Source organism: Phyllostomus hastatus, unplaced genomic scaffold, assembly GCF_019186645.2.
Source record: "Phyllostomus hastatus isolate PE091 unplaced genomic scaffold, TTU_PhHast_1.1 phas_contig_34, whole genome shotgun sequence".
Classification (NCBI taxonomy): Eukaryota; Metazoa; Chordata; class Mammalia; order Chiroptera; family Phyllostomidae; genus Phyllostomus; species Phyllostomus hastatus.
Genome location: NW_025333857.1, coordinates 35,990,814 through 36,012,034, shown reverse-complemented (window position 1 = coordinate 36,012,034; position 21,221 = coordinate 35,990,814). Strand labels below are relative to the sequence as shown.

The 21,221-nt window shown below is 39.4% G+C and overlaps 1 protein-coding gene across 1 annotated transcript in view; it reads left to right on the top strand.

The window, feature by feature from the left end:
- Positions 1 to 21,221, top strand: part of PRUNE2 (prune homolog 2 with BCH domain) — a 235,404-nt gene that overhangs the window by 58,767 nt on the left and 155,416 nt on the right. The window contains exons 4-6 of the mRNA XM_045840229.1: positions 199 to 362; positions 12,013 to 12,165; positions 14,671 to 14,765. Coding sequence (XP_045696185.1) covers positions 199 to 362; positions 12,013 to 12,165; positions 14,671 to 14,765 — 412 coding nt within the window. The remainder of the gene's footprint in view (positions 1 to 198; positions 363 to 12,012; positions 12,166 to 14,670; positions 14,766 to 21,221) is intronic.

Genomic DNA, 21,221 nt, shown 5'->3' with positions numbered 1-21,221 from the left:
TAAGATCTTGGGGGAGGTAATTACTTAAAATGAAATGTGAAAACATATAGAATAAGGTTCTTCTGAGTCATAGGCGCTTACTCATATTTTTGGCTATGGAGAGGAAGTCATTTGTGTGGGAGAAGAGATGAAATAACTCCAAAAAGTAAGGAAACATGTCACATCTCTTTCTCTTCCTCTCCTCCCTTTGCTTTCCAGTGAGGACAAAACTTTAGAATCGGCTGTGGTCAAAGTCATTAGTCCGGTTGAGCAGAGTGACTCTGGGCTTGAGTTCCGAGAGTCTTCCTCCTCCCTCGTTGTGAAAGAGATTCTCCAGGAGGCTCCCGAGCTCATCACCGAGCAGCTGGCTCATCTCCTCAGAGGTGAGAGATGACTCTTTCTATTAAATACTGGAAGGCTTAATGGAGTGTCTCCTGACTTGCTCATGCAGAAAGAGTGTGATCCATTCTTGGGTTAACAATCCCTTTAAAGACCATGGGAAGCCTCATCAGAGAGGCAGGGAGTAAAGAGTTTGTTAAAGAGTAGCATTATATTGAATATTAAAAATGTGCATTTAAAAATAGGATCTTTGCTGTTTCACTAGACAAGAATATTAAATGGAACTCCTGCACATCTGTCAGGGAGCTGGAATAGCTCCTCTGCCCTCTAACAGCTTCCAGAGGTGACTCTTGCCCCACAGTGTGAGTGTGGCCAGAATTCCGCATTCGCACACTGAAATATCTCCTGATAGTGGTACAAGCTTAGTTTGTATAGTACTGTTTGAATAGGAAAACTGCACCTTTCATTTTGGCAGTATTGTGCAAGATGGACTTTTATGGTCACATCCTCACCTCCTTCTCCCGTCTTTAACGTGTTCTGTTGTCACTCAGCCTACGTGAGACACTCTGGTGTGGAGTCATCACTTACTCCCTAACTCCCGTTTCAGCTCCATCAGTGCAGCCCACCGCCTCCCAAAAGAGATGTCCAAGCTGCAAACTGTCAGTTGACTTTGTTGCCACAAAATTACCACAAAAATTCTGTATTATCTCACTTAAGACAGTTTGGGGTTTTGTATTAAGCTTTTTTCTTCTTTCAATGCTCCATCTTGAACATGGTCAACACAGATTTTTTTCTCGAAAGTATTTAACACAAGAAAAACAGTGATGAATAGGCTGAAAGAATTAAAGAAAGGAGAATACCAAGAGAATGTTGACTCAACTCTTTTAAAGCCTTTCCTTCACTTTCTTTCTCTCCACCACAATTTGGAGGGAGAAAGGTTTAAGAGTTATATAGTTCTTGTAAATGTTTTAGAACCAATGGCCCCAATAAACCCATTTTAAATATTTTTCTGGCTAGTGACATCTATAAAATGCTCTGTGGAAAACTGTGCCCCCAACTAAACTAAGTCAGCACAATCATTGATCTCCGTGGCAGAGCAAAAGGAAAATAAAGGTAATTGGGGGTCTCAGCCAAGAGGGAAGGTGATTGACAGTACAATGTGGGATGCAGGCAAACACTAGAGAATATTTTGTTTGTAAACTAAGAAAGTTGGTTTATTGTTCAAAAATACATATGTTACTTAGTAGGAAAGAATTGTAGTCAATGAATAGTTCATCTTCATGATTTTCTATATACTAAAATTGTCACTCAAACTATAATATATTGGTACAGAGATGATTTTGTTGTTGATGATGCTGATAATGTTATTCAGATTTAAGGCATTAGAAGGAATGCAGACCCTTTTATTAGTTACTGTGGTTTTAGTTAGCAAAGCTATCAAGCATTAAAGCTATGCTGAAGGACGATGTTTTTTCTTACCATCAGAGATTTTTCATAGGGTTGGGCTTGAAGTAGGATTAGGAAGCAGCCAGAATAGCAACATCATGTTCTTGTCACTTGAAGACTGGAATGTGAGAAGATGAAGGGCCTCTTCCTGTGAAGACTGCCCATACTGATACTGCCATGAGAGTCAGAGTCACTGAAGCCTGGGAAGTAGATGACATAGGCGGCTTATGTACATGGAAAATGGGCTCTTGAGAACTTCGCTAAGGAGGGCATGTATGCATATGTGTGCTATGATGTGGAGGAGAGATAAGACACAGTTGAACAGTTTTGCTCGGAGGGAACTGAAGGATGGTGATGTAAGAAGTTTGATTTTAAAGAGGTAACTCAACTGTTCACAAGGGCAATAGGCAACTTTTAAAAGCTCCTGAATTTTAATATAAATATAAGAAAGGAATCAAGTCAAGTCTTGCATTATTCACCAAACTCAAACTTAGATTTCATACTTTTACAATCATGTATGAACACCTAACCTAAAGGGAGATTTTTTTAATGTGCCTATGAATAATTTTAGCAAACTTTATTTTCATAACATAAATAGTCCTCTTTCTAAAGGGTTTTCTCTATAAGTAGCTATGATGTTATTTTGTATTTTGGGGTGCTCAAGGTGATCATTAATTTGACACACTTTTCTAGAACATGTCTTTATGCATTTTTTTAGGTCTTAAAGGAATGCAAAATTTCTATGCACAACTTTGCAATAAATAATTTTGAAAAATGTCTACTTTCAGATGTTGTGAGACTAGATATTTATGGCTGACTTGGAAGAGTCTTTAACAACTTCATAATTAGAACTCTGTGGAGGATGTGTTACTATAAACTTTATACCAAAGAAATTTGAATTGACTATGAACTGAACACTCCATCAGTTTGATTGTTCTTTGCCTTCCATTCTCACGGTCATCTTAAAGAAGACTTCGTGCTGAGGCACATGATGTGGTATAAGTGGATTTCAGGTGGGCCAAGATATTGATCCCCCCAATCCTTGGAGAGCACCCTGTGGTATGCCTCTTAGCCTATGTAGCTGAAAAATGTAATTTCCAATGCATTTCTTTTTTTAAAGATTTTATTTGCCCTGGCTGGCATAGCTCAGTGGATGGAGCGCGGGCTGGGAACCAAAGTGTCCCAGGTTCGATTCCCAGCCAGGGTACATGCCTGGGTTGCAGGCCATAACCCCCAGCAACTGCACATTGATGTTTCTCTCTCTCTCTCTCTCTCTCTCTCTCTCCCTTCCCTCTCTAAAAATAAATAAATAAAATCTTTAAAAAAAAAAAAGATTTTATTTATTTATTTTTAGAGAGAGGGGAAGGGAGGGAAAAAGGGAGGGAGAGAAACATCAAGGTGTGGTTGCCTCTTGTGCACCCCCTTCTGAGGACCAGGCCTGCAACCCAGGCATGTGCCCTTCCTGGGGATCCAGCCAAGGACCCCTTACTTCACAGTCCAGCACTCAATCCACAGAGCCACATCAGCCAGGGCCCAATGCATTTCTTAATTTCCAGAACGTTTGGCCTACTCTTCCTTCGTTCTGCTTGTTAGCTCTTCTCTGCTCAGCTTCTAAGTATTGCAGTATCCTAAGACTTTGTCTTGGGCACTTTGCTCTGTTCACTGACCTCTTTTATCTTTTAGTTCTGAGACTTTAAAAGGTGAAAGATTTATACAATCCAAAGAGAAAGCAGAATATATAGTTCTGAGACTTTACATTCAGTACTTGGGCTGTCACTCCCTGTATCTCCAACTGTAACCTCTGTTGGAATTCCAGCTTTACATCCAGTGCCCACAGGATATCTTCACATGCATGTCCAATTTGTGACACCACCTTTATCATGGCTGTAATGGAACCCTTTAATTCCCTGTACCTGCAAACCTGCTTTCAACCATGTCCCCATTTCAGCAAATGGAGAATCATAACTGTGATCACTACTAGTGATCCGGTCCAAGCCACCATTCTGTCTCTACTCAGCTAACACAATAGCCTCCTGGCTGATGCCCTATTTCCTCCATAAAATCTGTTATGGTACCAGTCAGAATGACTTTTGAAAAATATAAAGCAGGCCCTACTGTTCCCTTGCTTAAAGCACATCACACTCAAAATCCAAGTGCCCCACCCTTATAAGCTGCAGCACAATCTTTCCCCTCCCACTCTAACATTATCTCACTCTATGCCCCAGTTTCCCACAGTGTGCCCCAAGGACAGGGGCTTTTCAGTCTTTCAGATATGCCCAATGCGAAATCCACTTAGGAGGATTTACGTCAGCTGTCCCCTTCTTCTGAAATGCGTGTTTCTGTCCCCTTATTTTTCTGCTCTGTCACTGGTCTTCTTCTCCCTCTTGACCCCTCACTCCAGAATGTAAGCTTCATGAGAAAAGAGACCTCACCTGTCTTGTTTACTGCTCCACTGTTGTGTCTCTGGTGCCTGGAGCAGTGCCGGCCACATGGTGGGCCCTCAGTGAATACTATCACAAAATGAATTCTGCAAGGTTGTTTATATTCTTTCCACTTTTTATGACTAAGTTGATTTAATCATGCTATGATATTTTAATTTCCACTGCATTCCAGCCCATTCCTCCAACATTCGTAATGTCCAGACTTTGGATTCTGTTCAATTTAATAATCTTTTTTTTTTTAGCTTTTAGAAGTCCTAGCAGAATTTATTAGTATACATGTACAAAAAAGAATGTAAAATATGAATATAACAGCATAAATATATGAGTCATTACAAAAGGAACACCCTCTTGCTAGTAAATCAGGTAAAGAAATAGAAGATGTGCCTCTTTCATTACTATTCACTCCCTCTCTAATTAAAGGTAACCAGCATTGTGATTTTTTATGGCTCACAGTCCCTTGCATTTCTTTGTAGTTTTACCACCCTTGTATGTACCCCATGATGCTACAGATTGGTTGTGCCTGTTTTATACGTTATGTAACAAGAGTCATGGTGCACACCCTCATTGTTATTAGGTCTCTACATTTATGTTAACTGTAGTGTCTATCTGCAAGGGTCAATTATCTACCATCTGTCTATCTGTTATTTACTTATTTTATTATTTATGTCTTTTCTTCTTGCATAATAAAACCAAAAAATGTCATGGTCAGGAAACAAACCCATGTAAAGAGAGGAATAAGATTAACATATAATTTAAAGCTGAAGGAGTAAAAATAGTATTCCGTTTGAAACTTTGGATATGAGCTTCCTAGAATCAATGAAAAGTAGAAATTAATCAATTACAATATACATTTTATTACTAAGACACACATACAAGTTCTTTACTTTAAAAAATCTAAGTCTCATTTATTTTTTCCTTGCATCAGTCTTCTTGAAAAGACTCTTCATGTCATAGACAGGATCCAACGTATGTTGGATCCCTGTGCTTCCCGCTTCTCAGTCAGTGCGTGGAAGTTGTTTTTGATTCATTTCACCTTCCGTCTCTCAGAGATCATAAATGACTCTGACTTTTTCACCTTTAGTAACCTTATTTTCTGTTCCAAATTTCTTTTGTAGACATGCTGATGTTTTTGTCTAAATATAGGAAATAAATATTTAAAGGCAGTCATGTTACAACTTTTTTTAGCCTTACACTTTAGTGTTGTGGCTCTGTATTAAATTGTTTGCATTATGGGAGAATACTGCATTCAAATATTGAGATAGGGCCTGATTATTGGGGATGTGGTTAAAAGGTCATTTATGTATCAAGTAGAAGTGAGTATCATGTTGCCAGGGTCAAAGTAACCTTCTGTGCTTTTCTAACAATCTCCCCTGTTACTGTCCCCTCCAGGCCCTGGCAGCACACATAGGGACTGGTCACCAGGAGACTCAGCCACGGCCAGTGTGTGTTCAGGCCTTGTAGGGGATTTAATGAGGCTGAGATAACTTGCATTTTCTTAAATCAATACTTCTTACATTGACTAGGTCTTGCAGTTGTCTTTTAATAGGACATACCTCAAATTTAGAAATTTCAGGATACAGATCACTAGCATACTCTTCACCTGGAAAGGCACAGATTTACTTACATAGATTATTTTCTAATCATTTGTACAAGAAATTATTTCTGTATGAGAATGAACTCATTCAAATGAGATCATAAATGACCCTGATTTTTGGAAATGTATATTCATTTCTCCATCCCCTCCCCATCTCTGTTTTTGTTTTTGTGGTTTCCTTTTTTCTTCATTTTCTTTCTCCTTCCTTCCTTTCCTGGTCATCCCCTCCTCTCTGCACTCTTCTCCCTCCTACTGTCTGCTTCTAAGCTCTGTTGGCACTTCCAGACACGCTGCAGTCTGAGCTATCTAAAAGTCAAGTTACACAGTCGTGGTGGCCTAACACTGGTGTTTGGTTCTGCCTGGGATTTGTGCCAAAAACACACAGTTACTGCAGACCCGCCAGACTCCTCCGCCTATATTCTTTTATTTCCCCAGGGATGTGCACTGGAGGACTACTGCCAAATTTAAGGAGCACTGAATTGCTGAATCATTGCATTGTGTGTGTGTGTGTGTGTGTGTGTGTGTGTGCGCGCGCGCGCGCGTGTACGTTTTTTTTCCCCCAGGAACCAGCTGGCAGTGATGAGATTTCAGCCACCGATTACCAGGCATGTTTCTATCAAGACAACACTTCACTTGAAAGGCCTTTCACATGTATTTGTATAAAGCCTTGACAGAGCCACAAGATGAATAGTGAAACAAATAACAGCAATTGTTTTTTAGCTCAGGACGTGGAAAAACTATGCCCCAGGTTTTTAGGAAACAATTCCTCTCCTTTATATTGGCAGCTCTGTTTGAACTTTAATAAAGAATAGCTCCTTGCTATTTTAGTAACCTGGATCAACAGCTTCGAAAAGATCCTTTTAAGGAGGTCAAATAGGAAGGGAACAGGGCCAGCTTTTCCCCCCCTCTCTTGCCCAAACAGTGAATCATCCCTCTCCTGAAACAGTTACAAAATCCAAAGGGAATTGCCTTGCTTACTGTGCTTGGGCAGAGGAAAGGCCTGTATGGGGGTAGGGAAAAAAGGATTATTTTCAGCTAGACATAAAACCAGCACAATTGCTCAACCTCAGAGTTAGTTATTTCTTCTGTCACACAAAGAAAAGCCTTATTAAATTCAGACAGTTTAAATTTGTAAGATTATTAAGCACTTGAATAACATGCTTCTTTTTTATCTCTTTTCAGGCAAAAATGTGAGCCAAGTTGTATTTTTTATCTTTTTTCTCCTTTCTTCTCTGTTCCCCTTCTTTCCCTCCCTCTATTATTCATTCATTAATGTTTTTGGTTTTGTATGAAAAAATCAGTCCCAGGTGAAACAAAGAAAAAGGGTTTAAATTCCTTCTTTTCTGTTGAGAATTTATCCTGCAGAATATGCCTTTCTGTGGTGAATGTTTTCCCCAAACAACTTCTGACTTCATTAGATCATGTTTAATATTAATGTATTGCAATTGCTTTTGGCAAGTGGTCCTTCACTTCTCCATTCTCTTCAACAAAGAATAATGTGGTTGATTTTTTCTAATGGAATGAAATGTTTGTCACTATTTTATAATCATTGCTTTCTTTGTTGCTTGTTAATTCCCTCTGGCCTGTGAATAGCTGGGACACCATTGGGTATAGTCCATATATGGACTTAAGTAGTTTTTGAGTTCTGCTGAATTTCCTGGAGGTTAAGGCAACTTCCTACAAAAATAGGTTTGATTTTGCAAAGAGGTGCCTTTGGCTACTGTCTATCCTGATACTGATACATGGCTAAGTATGTAGCTGAATACATCTCTAATGTGATGAAGAAAACATATCTATAGATGAGCCCCTTGGCTGAAGTTGGGCCAAAGCCTTTCTTACGAAGCAGAAACAACTCCGGGTATGGTGACCACCTTTCTAATGCTTAGTATTTTTTCTCATCTGTGTCAGTATGTCATATCCCTTCTAATAGTCAAGTCACACTTCACAAACCAATGTCAGTCTCTTCTCATTGAATTATTCTGCAGGACTCAAAGTTTTACTCATCTTTTAATGTCAGCAGAACCTGTAGTGTGTCACTGCTTTTACCCCTGATATTGGTGAATTATGCCTTCTCTCAGTTTCTGCTTTTTTTTTTTTTGACAGTTTTCAAAACTGTAATAGTCTTTTCAAGGAGTTAACTTTTGGTTTTATTACCTTCCTTCATATGTGTTTGTTTCCTATGCCTTTAAGTTTTGCTCTTATCTTTATTACACCCTTCCTTTTACATTTTTAGTTAAATTTTCTGGGTTTTCTTTTACCATGTTATGCTTTTAAAGATAGAAAAATTCCTCAGAGCACAGCTGTAGCTGCATTCCACAAGTTCAAGTGTCATACTTTCTTTCTCATTCAATTAAAACATATTCTAGTACATTGTGATTTCTTCTTCTTTTACCATGGATTATTTGGAAGTGCATTGTTGAATTTTTGAACATTTGGGAATTTTCTAGCTTTTGTTTTACTATGATTATCAGACTTTTTATGGTTGGTCACAGAATATAACTCTGATTGCAGTGCTCTGAAATTTTTTAAGATTTGACTTATGCTTCAAACAATGGTCAATTTGAGTAAATGTTTCATTTGCACTAGAAAAGACAGTCTAGTCTTCCATTATTGATAACAGTGCTGAATATATGTGAATCAAGTCAAGTTTGTTACTCATGTTACTCAATTATAGTACATCTTTACAGACTTTTCTGCTGGTTCTTAGAGCTGGAGAGAGAGATGTGTTAAGATTTCCCACTGTGACTGTGCATTTATCTTTCTTCATCCAGTTTTGTCCATTTTTGCTTTATATATTTAGAAGCTACATTGTTAGCAAACATAAATTTAAGACTAGTATAGCTCCCTGAGGGCTGACCATTTAATAATAAAGAAATATTTGTCTTAATCTCAAGTAATTCTTCTTCTCTTACAGTTTACTTTATCTAACATTAGTGTTTTATATTAATTTTATATCTTTATATCTTTTTACTTTCAATCTTTAAATATTATTATATTTAAGGTATATGCTTTGTAAACAGTGTATTATAGTTTCTAAAATTCAATTTGATAATTTTTGTCTTTGAATTGAAATACTTTGTCTTTTTTATTTTGGCAAAAACATATAAAATTAAAATTACCATCTTAGCCATATTTTTATCTTAACTATTTTTAATTATACAGTTGTGTTAAGTATATTCATGTTGTCATACAACAGATCTCTAAAACTTTTTAATTTTGCAATGTTCAAACTCTATACTCATAAAATACTAATTATTTCTTTACATTTAATGTAATTGCCTTATATATGAGTTTAAATTTATCATTTTGTTACTTGTTTTCTACTTGTCTCATATTATCCCCTCTTCCTCTCATTTCTTTATATAAAATGAGTATTTTTGCTATCCCATTTTCCCCCATTAGCTTGTTAGCTAGGATTCTTTAAAAAATTATTTTAGTAATTATAATAAAAATTATAACATACAATTAAAATCTCATTTAAATGGATATTTTAACCACTTCCCTGACAATCAAAGAACCTTAGAACAATTTATTTGTACTTAGTTGTTTCTGCAGTTGGTGACCATCGAAATGTATTTTAATTATACATTTATTTTAAACTCCATAGATACTGTCATTGTTTTATACACCATCTATTTTTCCCACATATTTATACTCTCCAATATTTTTCTTTCCTTTCTGCATATCTTTGCTATCATCTGTAATAATTTTCTTCTGCCTTTACTATTTCTTTTAGGGTGGATCTTCTTGTGACAAATACTTTGAGTTTATGTGTCTGAAAATGTCTTGATTTTGCTTTCATTTTTAAATGTTTTTACCTAGCATAGAGTCACAGATCAGTAATTATTTTATATCAGCACACGGAAGATACAATTTCATTGTCTTCTAAATGTTATAATTTTAGATGAGATTAGCTGTCACTTTTATTGTAGTTTCCTTGACAATAATGTCTTTTTCCCCCCTTAATTGATTTAAGTTATTTTTTTCTCTGTAATTTTAACAGTTTGAGTGTCATGTGCCTAGAGCTTTGGATTTCTCCTGATTTGGGTGCCTAATTTCTCTTAAATACTAGACAATTAATATTTTCATTAATTCTGAAAAGGGATTGGCCATGGCCACACACACGTTAATTCAGCCCCATTCTCTCTGCTCACCAAGGGGAGCCCCTATCACAGGCACATTGGACCTGCGCCCCCTGTGTCTCTTAGGCGCTCCTCTAAATGTTTTATCCCGTGTTCTCCCCAAGCTTCAGTATGGCTGTTTTCTTCTGACATATTTTTCCAGTTCCCTAATCAATTCCTCCGTGTGTCTAATCTGTTCCTAAAGACATTTTTTTTGAGTTTGTGAATTGTTACTAAATTTAGTTTTAAAATTTCTTTTGCATATTTTATTCATAGGCTCTAATTCTCTATTGTAATTCTCCAGCTGTTGTTTAAAAAATTTTCTCTATTTCTGTTTCCACTTCTTTCTTCATGAGTTTTTTCCTCTGGAGTTTCCAGTTATTTAGTCATATTTTTTTTATGGCTGGTAATTATTTATTTGTTTGTTTATTGAGAGAGAAGAAGGGAGGGAGAAAATGAGAGAAACATTGATGTTATAGACAAACATAGACTGATTGTCTTCTGTATGCACCCCGACATGTGCCCTGGCTGGAATTGAACTGGCAACCTTTTGGTGTGCACGACAATGCCCAGCTGAGCCACCCTAGCTAGGGCCTGCCTGATAAGCACAAGCACAGCTCCAGGCCCACTATGCTGCTGGCTGGATTTGCTGTGTACTCTAACTTAAGAAATAAATAACACATAACAAGAGAAAAAATATTTTCGATTTTATATCAGAAATTGTTTGAGCAAAGGGTGTATTTACAGTCCAGTTGGCTACTCACCACTAAATGATGATTTGTCCTGAATCTATTCACTTTTCTGTGTGCTGACTCTTCCTTCCTTAGTTCTCCTATGGAACAGCCATCTAATTCTCCTGCTACACCTTATCTAAGTCATTCTCTGTATGGTAGCAAGAGTGATTCTTATAGAGCATAAATTGGAGAATGTTACCTCTCCCTGATTAAAACTCTTTAATGACTCCCCATTTCTCTTTGAATATAAAAAGCAAACTTTAAGACTCTTATAAGGCCCTTTATGACCTGGCGCCTGTCAACCTCTCCAACCTACTTATTCAACAGTTTCCCTCCAAATCTTACTAGTTAGCTCTAATTAATTGCTTTCTTTGCCTTGGACTGGCCAAACCCCTCTCCTACCTCGGTGCCTTTGCACATGATCTCCCTCTTACCTTGCCTTCGCCTTAAGTCCCTAATTACCAAGTCTCAACTTAGGTTAACTCTCCCTGGGAAACCTGTTCTGACTCCTAAATTCTGGCCTATATTCAGAGTACTGTGTATTTCCCCAGTGGTATTTCTTATCCTCTTTATATTGCAAATTTGTGTGTCAGTTTACCTGTAGCAATGTGATAGGTGGTAACTCTTCTCTTTCAATGTGAGATTATGCATAGAAATTCCAGGAGTTGGTGAGAGGTTGGTCATTCATATTGGCAAATTACTTTGTAATTGAAACCTGTGATTTAGAACCAGTTTGCAAATCCTTATAATTAGATAATAATTGATAGCTCTAAAACTGTGTGTGGTGCCTGGAAGATTGAGGGTGGTCTCCAGGTTTACCATCTTATCGGATTGCTTTGCTGCTGCCACTGGGATTATATAGTCATTTAGTTGCTCAGAGGAGGAAGTTCAAAGGTGAAATCAGCAATGCGATGAATGGGAACAGTCTCCGTGGTCTCTTAAGTGGAATATTGAAGGGAAATATTAAATAACACTTAATATTTTTAAGTATTAAGTTTAGTATTAACTTCCATTCTGAAATCATTTAAAACCAACATTTATCATTTTTGTGTGTTTGTGTGGGGTGGAGAGAAGCTATACGTTTTGTTCCTCTATCCATAAATTCTGTGCCACAGAGTATGCTGTGGTCAGTTAAACTGCAGAGATTAATGAGTTGTGGGGAATAATGAGGCAGGGCAGGGGGTATTGAAGGATTTTCTAAAAACTACCTCTTGAATGCTACACCGTGGAGACCCCTGATCCAGGCAAGAAACTGGAAGGAGGAAGCATAGATTGAGGGGCCAGAAAACATTGCTTTTCCTGGTCCCCTTGCTGGTTTGGCTGGACAGTTTAAGGATCTTTTTATTCATGCCTTTTAGGTAGCATCCTTTTCAAGTACATGACCATGGAACCTGAGAAGATGTCAGGGAAGCAGGAGGAAATCCTTTCTATCCTGGAAGAAAAATTCCCAAGCTTACCTCCCAGAGAGGACATTATCAACGTACTGAAGAAGAGCCAGTTCAGTGCTCAGGGTGAGTGATGGTCCCCCGGCTCTGCCGCAGCTCCTGAGTCAGGCTGGCTTGTGGTGTGGCATGCTGCCAGGCCCCAGGAAGTGAATTTGATTTTGCCTTCACTTTGTTTCCTGTTGTTCACCCTTGTGGAAGATTGCCAGGCGCTTGATGTTGGCTCACCTGGAAGCAGGCAGCCTGTACTGCAGCCTCTCCTCTGAGGCCTTCAAGTCTGGATGTGCGGTTAATTCACACGTCTAATGCGCACCCCATTGCACGATCATGTGAAATCTCAGTACTGAGAGGGTTCTACTTTGAGAATATGGCAGGAGCAATGTCAAGCACAATGGAATTTTGTAAATCAACTGATTTCAGAAAAAAAAGAAAAGAAAGGACAGTCAAGTAGATAAAATTGTTCTCCAAGCATAGGCTTTATCAACACTGTGAATTTCCTGGATCAATTGTTTTATAATAATACTAACAAATAGCTACAGCCCTCGGAGTGCCTATCACATGCAAGGTTCTGATGGTACAACTCTGTGTAGATTACCTCACCGAGTCCACACGACAACCCTGTTGGGTGCCATTATTTTCCCCGATTTCCAGGTGGGAACACTAAAGCACAAGGCGATGTCTTTGCTTCCCTCATCACACACAGAGCTGGCAGGTGGCCAGGGCAGGATTTAAACTCAGACAACCCGTCTCTGATAGGGAAGATAAGGTGCACTTCTTCCTTCCTTCCACTGGAATCCCCCAGGGGCAGAGCCTGAGGCAAAGCGGTCTCTTTGAGAGGTGACCCCAGAAAACACTGAAAGGGGATGGAGTGCTTTATAAATCAAGCTGGCTCCATGGACGATCAGGTCTTCATCCAACTAGGGAACTCTGGGGAAGGGTATAAAATTGCACCTCCATGTTATCCAACCTGAGGGGCGCACTGGTATATGGGAACTTGTTCATCTGTGCTCCGGGAGCTGATTATTAAAGTTTCAGGAATTTTGTGAGTTGGTTGATCTTAGGTTGGCAGCATGGGATTACTCACTGTAGATGTATCGACACCAGAGAAACTGACAGATACTACAAATCAGGTTTTGCTGCTGGTTGTTTAACATTTATTAGTATACCAAGGGAACAATGATAATTACTCGGTCCCAGGAGCCAATTCCCCCAGAGTAGCCTCTGGTGGCCAGAGAAAGCCCTCAGGAAAGGAGAAGCAGTTGCTGGTGGCTGATCATCATGCTGGGACTCACCGCCTGGCAGGTGTGTGTGGGGCACTGGGAATCTGCCACACCCGCTACGGACGCACAGGGGTGGGTATGTGGGCATGCGTAGCTGCATGATGGTGTGCACTTCATTCCTCATCTTTCGAAATGGGCAAAACTTTTAATGTCACAGTGTCTTACAAGTTATTTTATACTGCAGCATAATGGATTACAGCCTCTCAATCTTCAAGTCGAAGAAAAATATTTAGTACCTTTCTGTTTCCCCAGACTGCTGTGATTGACTGTGTTTGCCATGGGGAGGAGGGCAAATGGTCAACTTGAGTGTCTTAACGTGCATCTGGGAAGGGCGTATGTGCTTTGCTGGGCTTTATTATGGGTCTTCTTCTCAAGAGGATAAGTCTGATCAGATAGTAACCTAGAGTGAGGTTATTAAATGCAAAGCCAGACCCTCTCATGTTTTTTGACCATAGATTTTGAAGCACATTTGTCAGCTGACTAAAACTATGCAGTTCTGAATAATTTTGCCATCTGGCGTATTCCTCCCATCATTTAAGTAATTCAGTAGTTCCTATACCAGAGCCTGTGATAAGGATGAACAACTTAATTATGACAGTTTTATGGGTCACATTTATAAAGTGCATTTTTAATAAAATTATACTAGAAAACACAGAGGCTCACCTAGAGGCAGCCTGAAAGCAAATTTTGGCCATGTTTGGTACCGTTTGGCTAGGTTGGGTGGGTATGACTGTTTTCAGTTGCCCACCTCCCCACTTGTCTGCCCTGGGCCTCCAGAGGCTGACCCCTGAGCATTTAATCTTCTGGGTTCCGTGCAGATTATTGTCTTCTGGTTGGGGTTGGTCAGTGGGAAGAGTTACTAACATGTGGGGCATGGGGGTCGAGGGGAGAAGGGGAGGCTATGGTATTCCCTCCCTGCTCCCTTCCCGACTCGGCGCTGTCTCTGGCAGCCCACCTCGGCAGGTCCACGTCTCTGTTTCCTTCCCTTGTGCCTTGCTGGCTTCTGAGAGATGCTCACCAGTCCTGCTCACATGTCTGTAAGTGTCCTGCCATTAAAGAATCTTATTTTGGATTATGAAGGGTGAATTTTACCCGCTGGTATCCTAACTAACGCAAATACTGTCACTAATGTGACTTTTGCCTTCCTATCTGTGTGTTTATTATGGGTAAAAGCAATATTAGTGAGGAAAATATTGAAATTAACAAGGCAAATTCTTTAAATAATCTTTCCTTGATATTGCTAAAAAGAAAAGTTCCCCAAGTATAACATACTGTTTTTCCCTCTCACCCACAGGTCTAAGTATTGAACAGACGATGCTGAAGGATCTAAAGGAACTGTCAGATGGAGAGATAAAAGTGGCCATCAGCACCGTGAACATGGTGCTTGAGGTAAGGGCGGGAGAGCTTTTTCGGCGATGATGGATTTCACACTATTGCGGTCTGAGCAGCCGAAGTACGGCGCTCGGCGCTCGCTGCCACATAATTCAGTGTTAGTGTTTGCCCTGAGTGCTTCCTCGTGATATGTTTGATTAGAAATGCAGGTTATTATTCTGGGTAAAAACACTATGTGAAGCCAATGAAAAATGCCAAACCTAGGCTCCCAAGATGAGTGCTGTTTGATTCATCTCAGTGAAACAATACCTAAAACACACTCACACATGCATGTGTGTGTGTGTGTGTGTGTGTGTATAACCTGTTTGATAGTAATGGTTACGTATGTGATTGGATTCACTTCTGTTTTTTTTTCTGTACACCACCCTCAATTGTTTGTAGAACTTTTCTGAGGAAATAAGTTGTCTTTTGGCCTTTGCAAGCTGATCGGGTGCATATCATTTTGGTGCCCAGTGGTGACAACTCCAGTGTTACTAAGAGCCTCCTTCCAATCCTCCCAGTGAATGACTCAGAGTGAATGTCCCTCTAGTCTGTGTGTGTTTCCCTGGTAAATTATTTTTTGTCTACTTTCTGGGTTTTCAATGACTTGTATGTTAACCTTAATTAACTTTATTAATGGGAATTATATTTTACAGAGGCACATTTGTGCTGTGCAGAACTGCGTATTTCGTCACTGTTTTTATTGCCTTGATCTAGCTGTCCATCTTTGATGGAGGCACTGAGTCACATTAATGTTGATAAAAATGGCAGTATAGAAATTTGTTTAGAATTGCATGTTGCTATACTTCCACTGTTTTTCTGGTGGTGATGCTGACTATCTCAATATGTAATTTCTAGGGAATAGCATGAACAGGGGTGTCTGTGCCAGAGACAACCCAGAAGCAAAGCAGGTGTTTTTTTTTCTGTGATTTCCTTATAAAATTTGTTCCCAGTTGATTGACATTGTAATTCAGCTCCTAGAACCATAGGAGCACCAGGAGGCAGACTGTTGTCACTAAAGATGATCAGCCTTGGTGGTTACATAGTGTCTCATAGTTTACAGAATGCATTCTCATTGTATGCAGAAACCCAGCAGTTTCTATGACTTTCACATTGATAAATGCTTCACATAATTAGATATTGATGTAACTCAATACAAGAAATACATGCAATTTGGGATGTAGTAACTAGATAATCACCTTCAATTAGAAATCTGTTTTGTGTCTAAAAGTCCAAGGAAAATGTGGATCTAGCAAAGGTCAGTAGCTCTGAGAATCATTTCTCTCAGTTCAAGCCTTAGGGTTTTCTCCCTCTTTCCCTTGTCTCCCTTCATTTAATGGCATCTTATTAGGTTTTAAATGCCTTGTTTGGAATTTCACTCTAAATTAACATAGAACATGTTGTAATTGCTTAGGGAACTGTCTATAGTTAGCAAAGTATTTGAAGGCTATTATTATTATAGATTTACTGTAGCTTTACTGTACCTTCATTTGTATTACAGGGCTGTACAAATGGGTTTGCCAGATATGTTTAACTGTAAGTGTTTATCAAGCTGAACAAATGATAAAATGATCATCTTAATCTTGACAGTAATTTACATAGAGGCTCAGTAATTAATCAGGTGGTTAAGTATGTCTTTGGAAGTGCTGTATGATCTTCTGGGAAGAAGAAGAGGACATTTGTACATATAAAGAAGGGTACACAGATTAAACTCTAATCGGCTGAATGGGAATGTTTCACTTGCGCATCATGGGGATATTAAAAGTGACAAATGACTGTGAAATGGCAAAGGAACTCAGTAACAGTGTATATCTTCTTTGAAAGAGAAAATGCACCTTATTTATTTAATCTGTCAGCTGGAAAAAACCCAAGTTAAGGGCAGAGTTTGATTTTTTAGTAGATTACCTGTTATACAGTGGCATCGTCCTAGTTCCTACTCATACTTACATGGCAGAATTCCTCTCCCGTCCCCGTGGCCCTCGCTTTTAAAAATAATGACAGAATCCACACTAGCTTATTCTGTGTGTTTTGGAACAGCTGTCTAATTGCCCTTTAACTCTAGCCATGTCCTCAAAGAAATCATCTTAGTTCCTATTACTCTATAAATCTCGCCTGTCCTCCACTGCATGGTCAAGACCTAGCTACTTCATGATATGGCTCTTATAAGTTCTCCATTTTTTATAACTACCCCTGAATATAGTCTAAATGATCAGCTTAGGATTTATACCATACTATATGTTCCCTTAATTTTGAACTTGTTTCATATATTTAATTACATTCAGACAATACTTTAAGTTAATTGATGGTAATGATCTTTGACTTCTATCTCCTTTTACTTTCCTGGCCCACTCCTAGGCACATAGTAGGTACTTGGTAAATATGAATATTTAGTATATATTGGGGTCTGAAATTCGTCCCTTTGATATCTGATTTTTATCTCCTTTTGAATTTAAATGAACAGCTAGAAAAGTGAAGCCACCCCGCTGGGCATCCGACGCAGTGTGCTTGGTTCCTTACCAGTCAGTCCCTTCTGGGATAACTATGGCTGAAGGCACGACAAATAAAATATGGCCCGCATGGGCTGACAAACAATTAAAAAACATGGCCCCCGTATTTGTAGATAGTACTGCTCATCCAGCTGTCCAGAAATGTCCTGGCGGCTTTGCGGAGAGTTAGCTGTTGTCCCTGGAAGCAGTCAACTGGAGGACCTGTGGCATGTCAGGGAAGGGAAAAAGAAGATTCCCTACATTGTCAGCCACCCTTGGCAATGCTGCAAGTCCACACTTGTATGTGTCCTGGCCTTTATTGGCCTGGTGACCCAATACATTTTCTTGGGTGAAATATTGAGAAAATTAGAAGAATGTGTGTCCTTGCAACACATGCAGCATGTTCTTCATCTCGAAGCACTGCTTTGGGAGATAGAAATCACTGCCTCTGACAGACGGGTTCACTGTGGCCCTCTACGTTACTGGGAGAAAGCTACTAACCCCCACCCATGTCTTTCCTTTTTACTGTAGCATATATCACAAATGATAGCTGTGATCTAATCGAGGTTATAGACGTTATTGAAAGATTACCATAGAAAGCAAATAATTATAATACTGAGTTGCAATGCGTTGCTCAGTACATGAGGTCAGAATGAATGTGACTTTGAGGAGCAATGAATAAAAGATGGCCTTATCAGAACATGGCCATTTGCTCAGTTTCTAGCTTTTCTTAGAAAGAGGACTTGGAAGCTCGGACCATTGAAAAGACACCACAGTCCCATTTCACATGGCCTCTGGGTCATTCTGAGTCTGAGCAGAGCACATGTCCTGTGGGGCACACACTCCACGTATCAGAACCCACTTTGTTGATTATTGTTATGCCTGGTCCTCTGTACCTTGCTCACTGTTTGCCAATTTATCAGAAGAAAAACACGGGTGGTTCTGACTCGTTTCAACCCTTCATTTTAGTGGAACCAGTAAAGAGAAATATAAGTTGCCCAAAAAAACCCAACCAAAATCCATTTTAAAAACTAAAAAGTATAAAAAGTAAGAATAATAAAGCCTAATTAGAACAAAAAGAAGGAAGACAATTTATGGGTTAAACCCTGTGCTTAACTGGAACAAACTTTGCCTTTATTCTTTTGCCAGAAGAATGGTGATTACACCTCCTAGTGTCCTCCCCGTAAAGCCATATGTAAAGATTTCAAGGGGAGAGAAAAGTCTTTCCATTCTAGTAAAGTACCACTGAAGGTGCTCATCTCAGTACCATGTTAATGGTCCCCTACAAACACCAAGCATTAGTATACCTCCTTTAGGCATCTCCTGAAGGGCTTGTAGCATTAGCATCTTTCTTCAGGAAGAACAGTAACCAGTTAATGACCTGACCACTTTTTATTTTGCTCAATTTCATTAGGATTTATTCCCACATACACACTGTCTCGTTTGCTCAGGCAGCCATAACAAAGCACCATTCACTGGGTGACTTAAACAACAGAAATTTATTGTCTCACAGTCCTAAAGGCTAGAAGTTTAAAATCTGGTATTGTCAGGATTGGTTCCTTCTGAGAGCTCTGAAAATGAATCTACTCCTCCCCTAGATTCTGGTTGTTTGCTGGAAATCTTTGATGCTCCTTGGCTTGTAGAAGCATCATCTTATATATCTTCTGCTTTTATATGCACATCCTCCCAATGCATGTCTCTGTGTCCAAATTTTCCCATTTTATATGGACACTAGTCATAACTGGATTAGGGCCCACCCTAATTACCTCATCTTAACTATTATATCTGCATGGACCCTGTTTCCATACAAGGTCATATTCTGAGGTGCTGGAAGTTAGGACTTCAATATCTATAATACATAAAATTGGGGGGATGCAATTTAATCCATAACATACTATTGATAGAAGTAGTCATTTTCCAGATAATTTAAAAGAATAAAACTTACAATCAGATTCTCTGAACCGGTTGCCCACTAAACACATTTTATGTGTTGCCTCCATGTGTTTTTACTTCCAGTCAATTTCTTTAAATGTGGAACAATAGGGATTTTCAACTCTGGAAATGTTGTGTCCTTTCCTTTGGAGCTGCAGTCTGAGCAAATTGTTCCTGCCTGCTTTCTCCCTGGGGCTGTGCTGTGCTCTCAGTGGGCCTCCTTGGACCTCCTCATGACCAGACACTCTGCTATTTGAAACCTGGAACAGGGCACATGAGATACATTCTGGTGAAGTGACTCAGACTGCTGACTCCTTCGGCCCTGTGGAGATGACCAGCCACGTAGCACCTTGGAACACTGCGGAGAGAAAAATACCAACATTTTCCCTCCGCCTTCAGAGCACAACCAGAATGATGTCCTGAGGTCACTGTTCCATTCCTCCCCAACAGCAGGGAACATTCACTCAGGCCACAGCGAAGCATCATGGGACCATTATAACCTGTGATTTAAGCATGAGCAAACCAGTCTGAAATCTGCTTTACTAATTTTAACTACCAAATATGATTTCTAGTTGTTTGAGCGTGGAGTTTTTAGAGTTCAGGATGGAAGTACCTCTAGAGCATTTACATACACTATTTTGTCATAGGATACATAGTCATATTTTGGGGGAGCATATATTATTCTTGATTAGCATATTCTTCAAAATACCAAATCTTTACACTGAAGGTGATTTTTTAGCCAACTGGCCAACCAATGGAAATATACGCAACTTGTCTTCCAGGTTCTTGATCATACGTGCTTCTGTTTCCTTTTTTGGTCCAGATCTGCCAACTTTCCTTGCTAAGGAGTTAACATTTGATGATGAGGGCTAACTGTGTACCAGACAGTAGAGTAAGGACTTGCAAGCATCATCTTATTTAGTCCAGTAGCCCCATGAGGAAGAGGTACTATGATTCCCTCTGCATTAGTTAAGATAGCTCTAGCTGCTGCAACAGATAAATCTCAAATCTCAGAGACTCAACAGAGAAGTTGTTCATATTTTCTCATGTAGCAATATAATTTAGTATTCCTAGTAGGTTGGCCAGGTGTGATGCAGAGACTATCTGTAACCCTGAGCTCCCAAGATTGCTTAGGAACATCTCTATCCTGTCTGCCATGATGAAGAAAGAGCTTGGAGGACCAATGGTGGGAAGTTTTTATGTATCCAGTCTGGACATGGTAGCCATCAATTCTGCTCATATTTCATTGGCTCAGGTACATGGTCACATCTAACCTTTCTGCTAGCCATATTTCTCTATAAACCACCATTTATTTCCCTAAATGGTTCAAAATACAGTGCCCAGCACAAATAATACCCCTTTTAATTTCAAAATCTTTTACTACAAAATCATAGGTATGTAATTCTGTAACATAACAATATCACACTCAAGCACAACATATGACATTTTAGGTGACATGTTCAGATTAAAGCTATAAATCTTTACTGCCATAGTATTACCCTACCAACCACACTCAAGCAGGTGTGACTTCTGCCGGACCCTATACCTCAGTACAGCTTCTCTAGCTCTCATTTTGCAGCAGGCGTGGGACAAATGTTGGTCCAGAGTTTAAAGATCATTATATATTGTGTATTCTTGGGCATAGGATAGTGACCTGGTACTCTCTCCTTCTCCCCTGAAACACTGATAAAATTGCATTTCCATGGAGAAGGTGAAAAGGGGAAGTCTAGAAAATGTACAGCCTGCCCCAGGCATAAATTCTCCTCAGGGCCCAGAAAGCCCCACTGACTTTCCTGGGCAACTGTGCAGAGGAAATGAGAGAAGGAGGTCAGATGCAATGATGACATGGCCTCATCTGCAGGCTGTGGGGAGTTTAAGTGATGCAGCCTCAAAAATGGCTGTTCAGCTTCATGCAGAAAGGAGCTGTGGGAGGAGCTGTGTGTCATTCTAGGAAAATCAAATGCGGTTGATTGATAGCAAATGAACAGGGTAGAGTTGGTGTTCCATTTCACAGTATGTTGCTTGCTGCATCTCTAGTGGAGAATGACTTTATGCA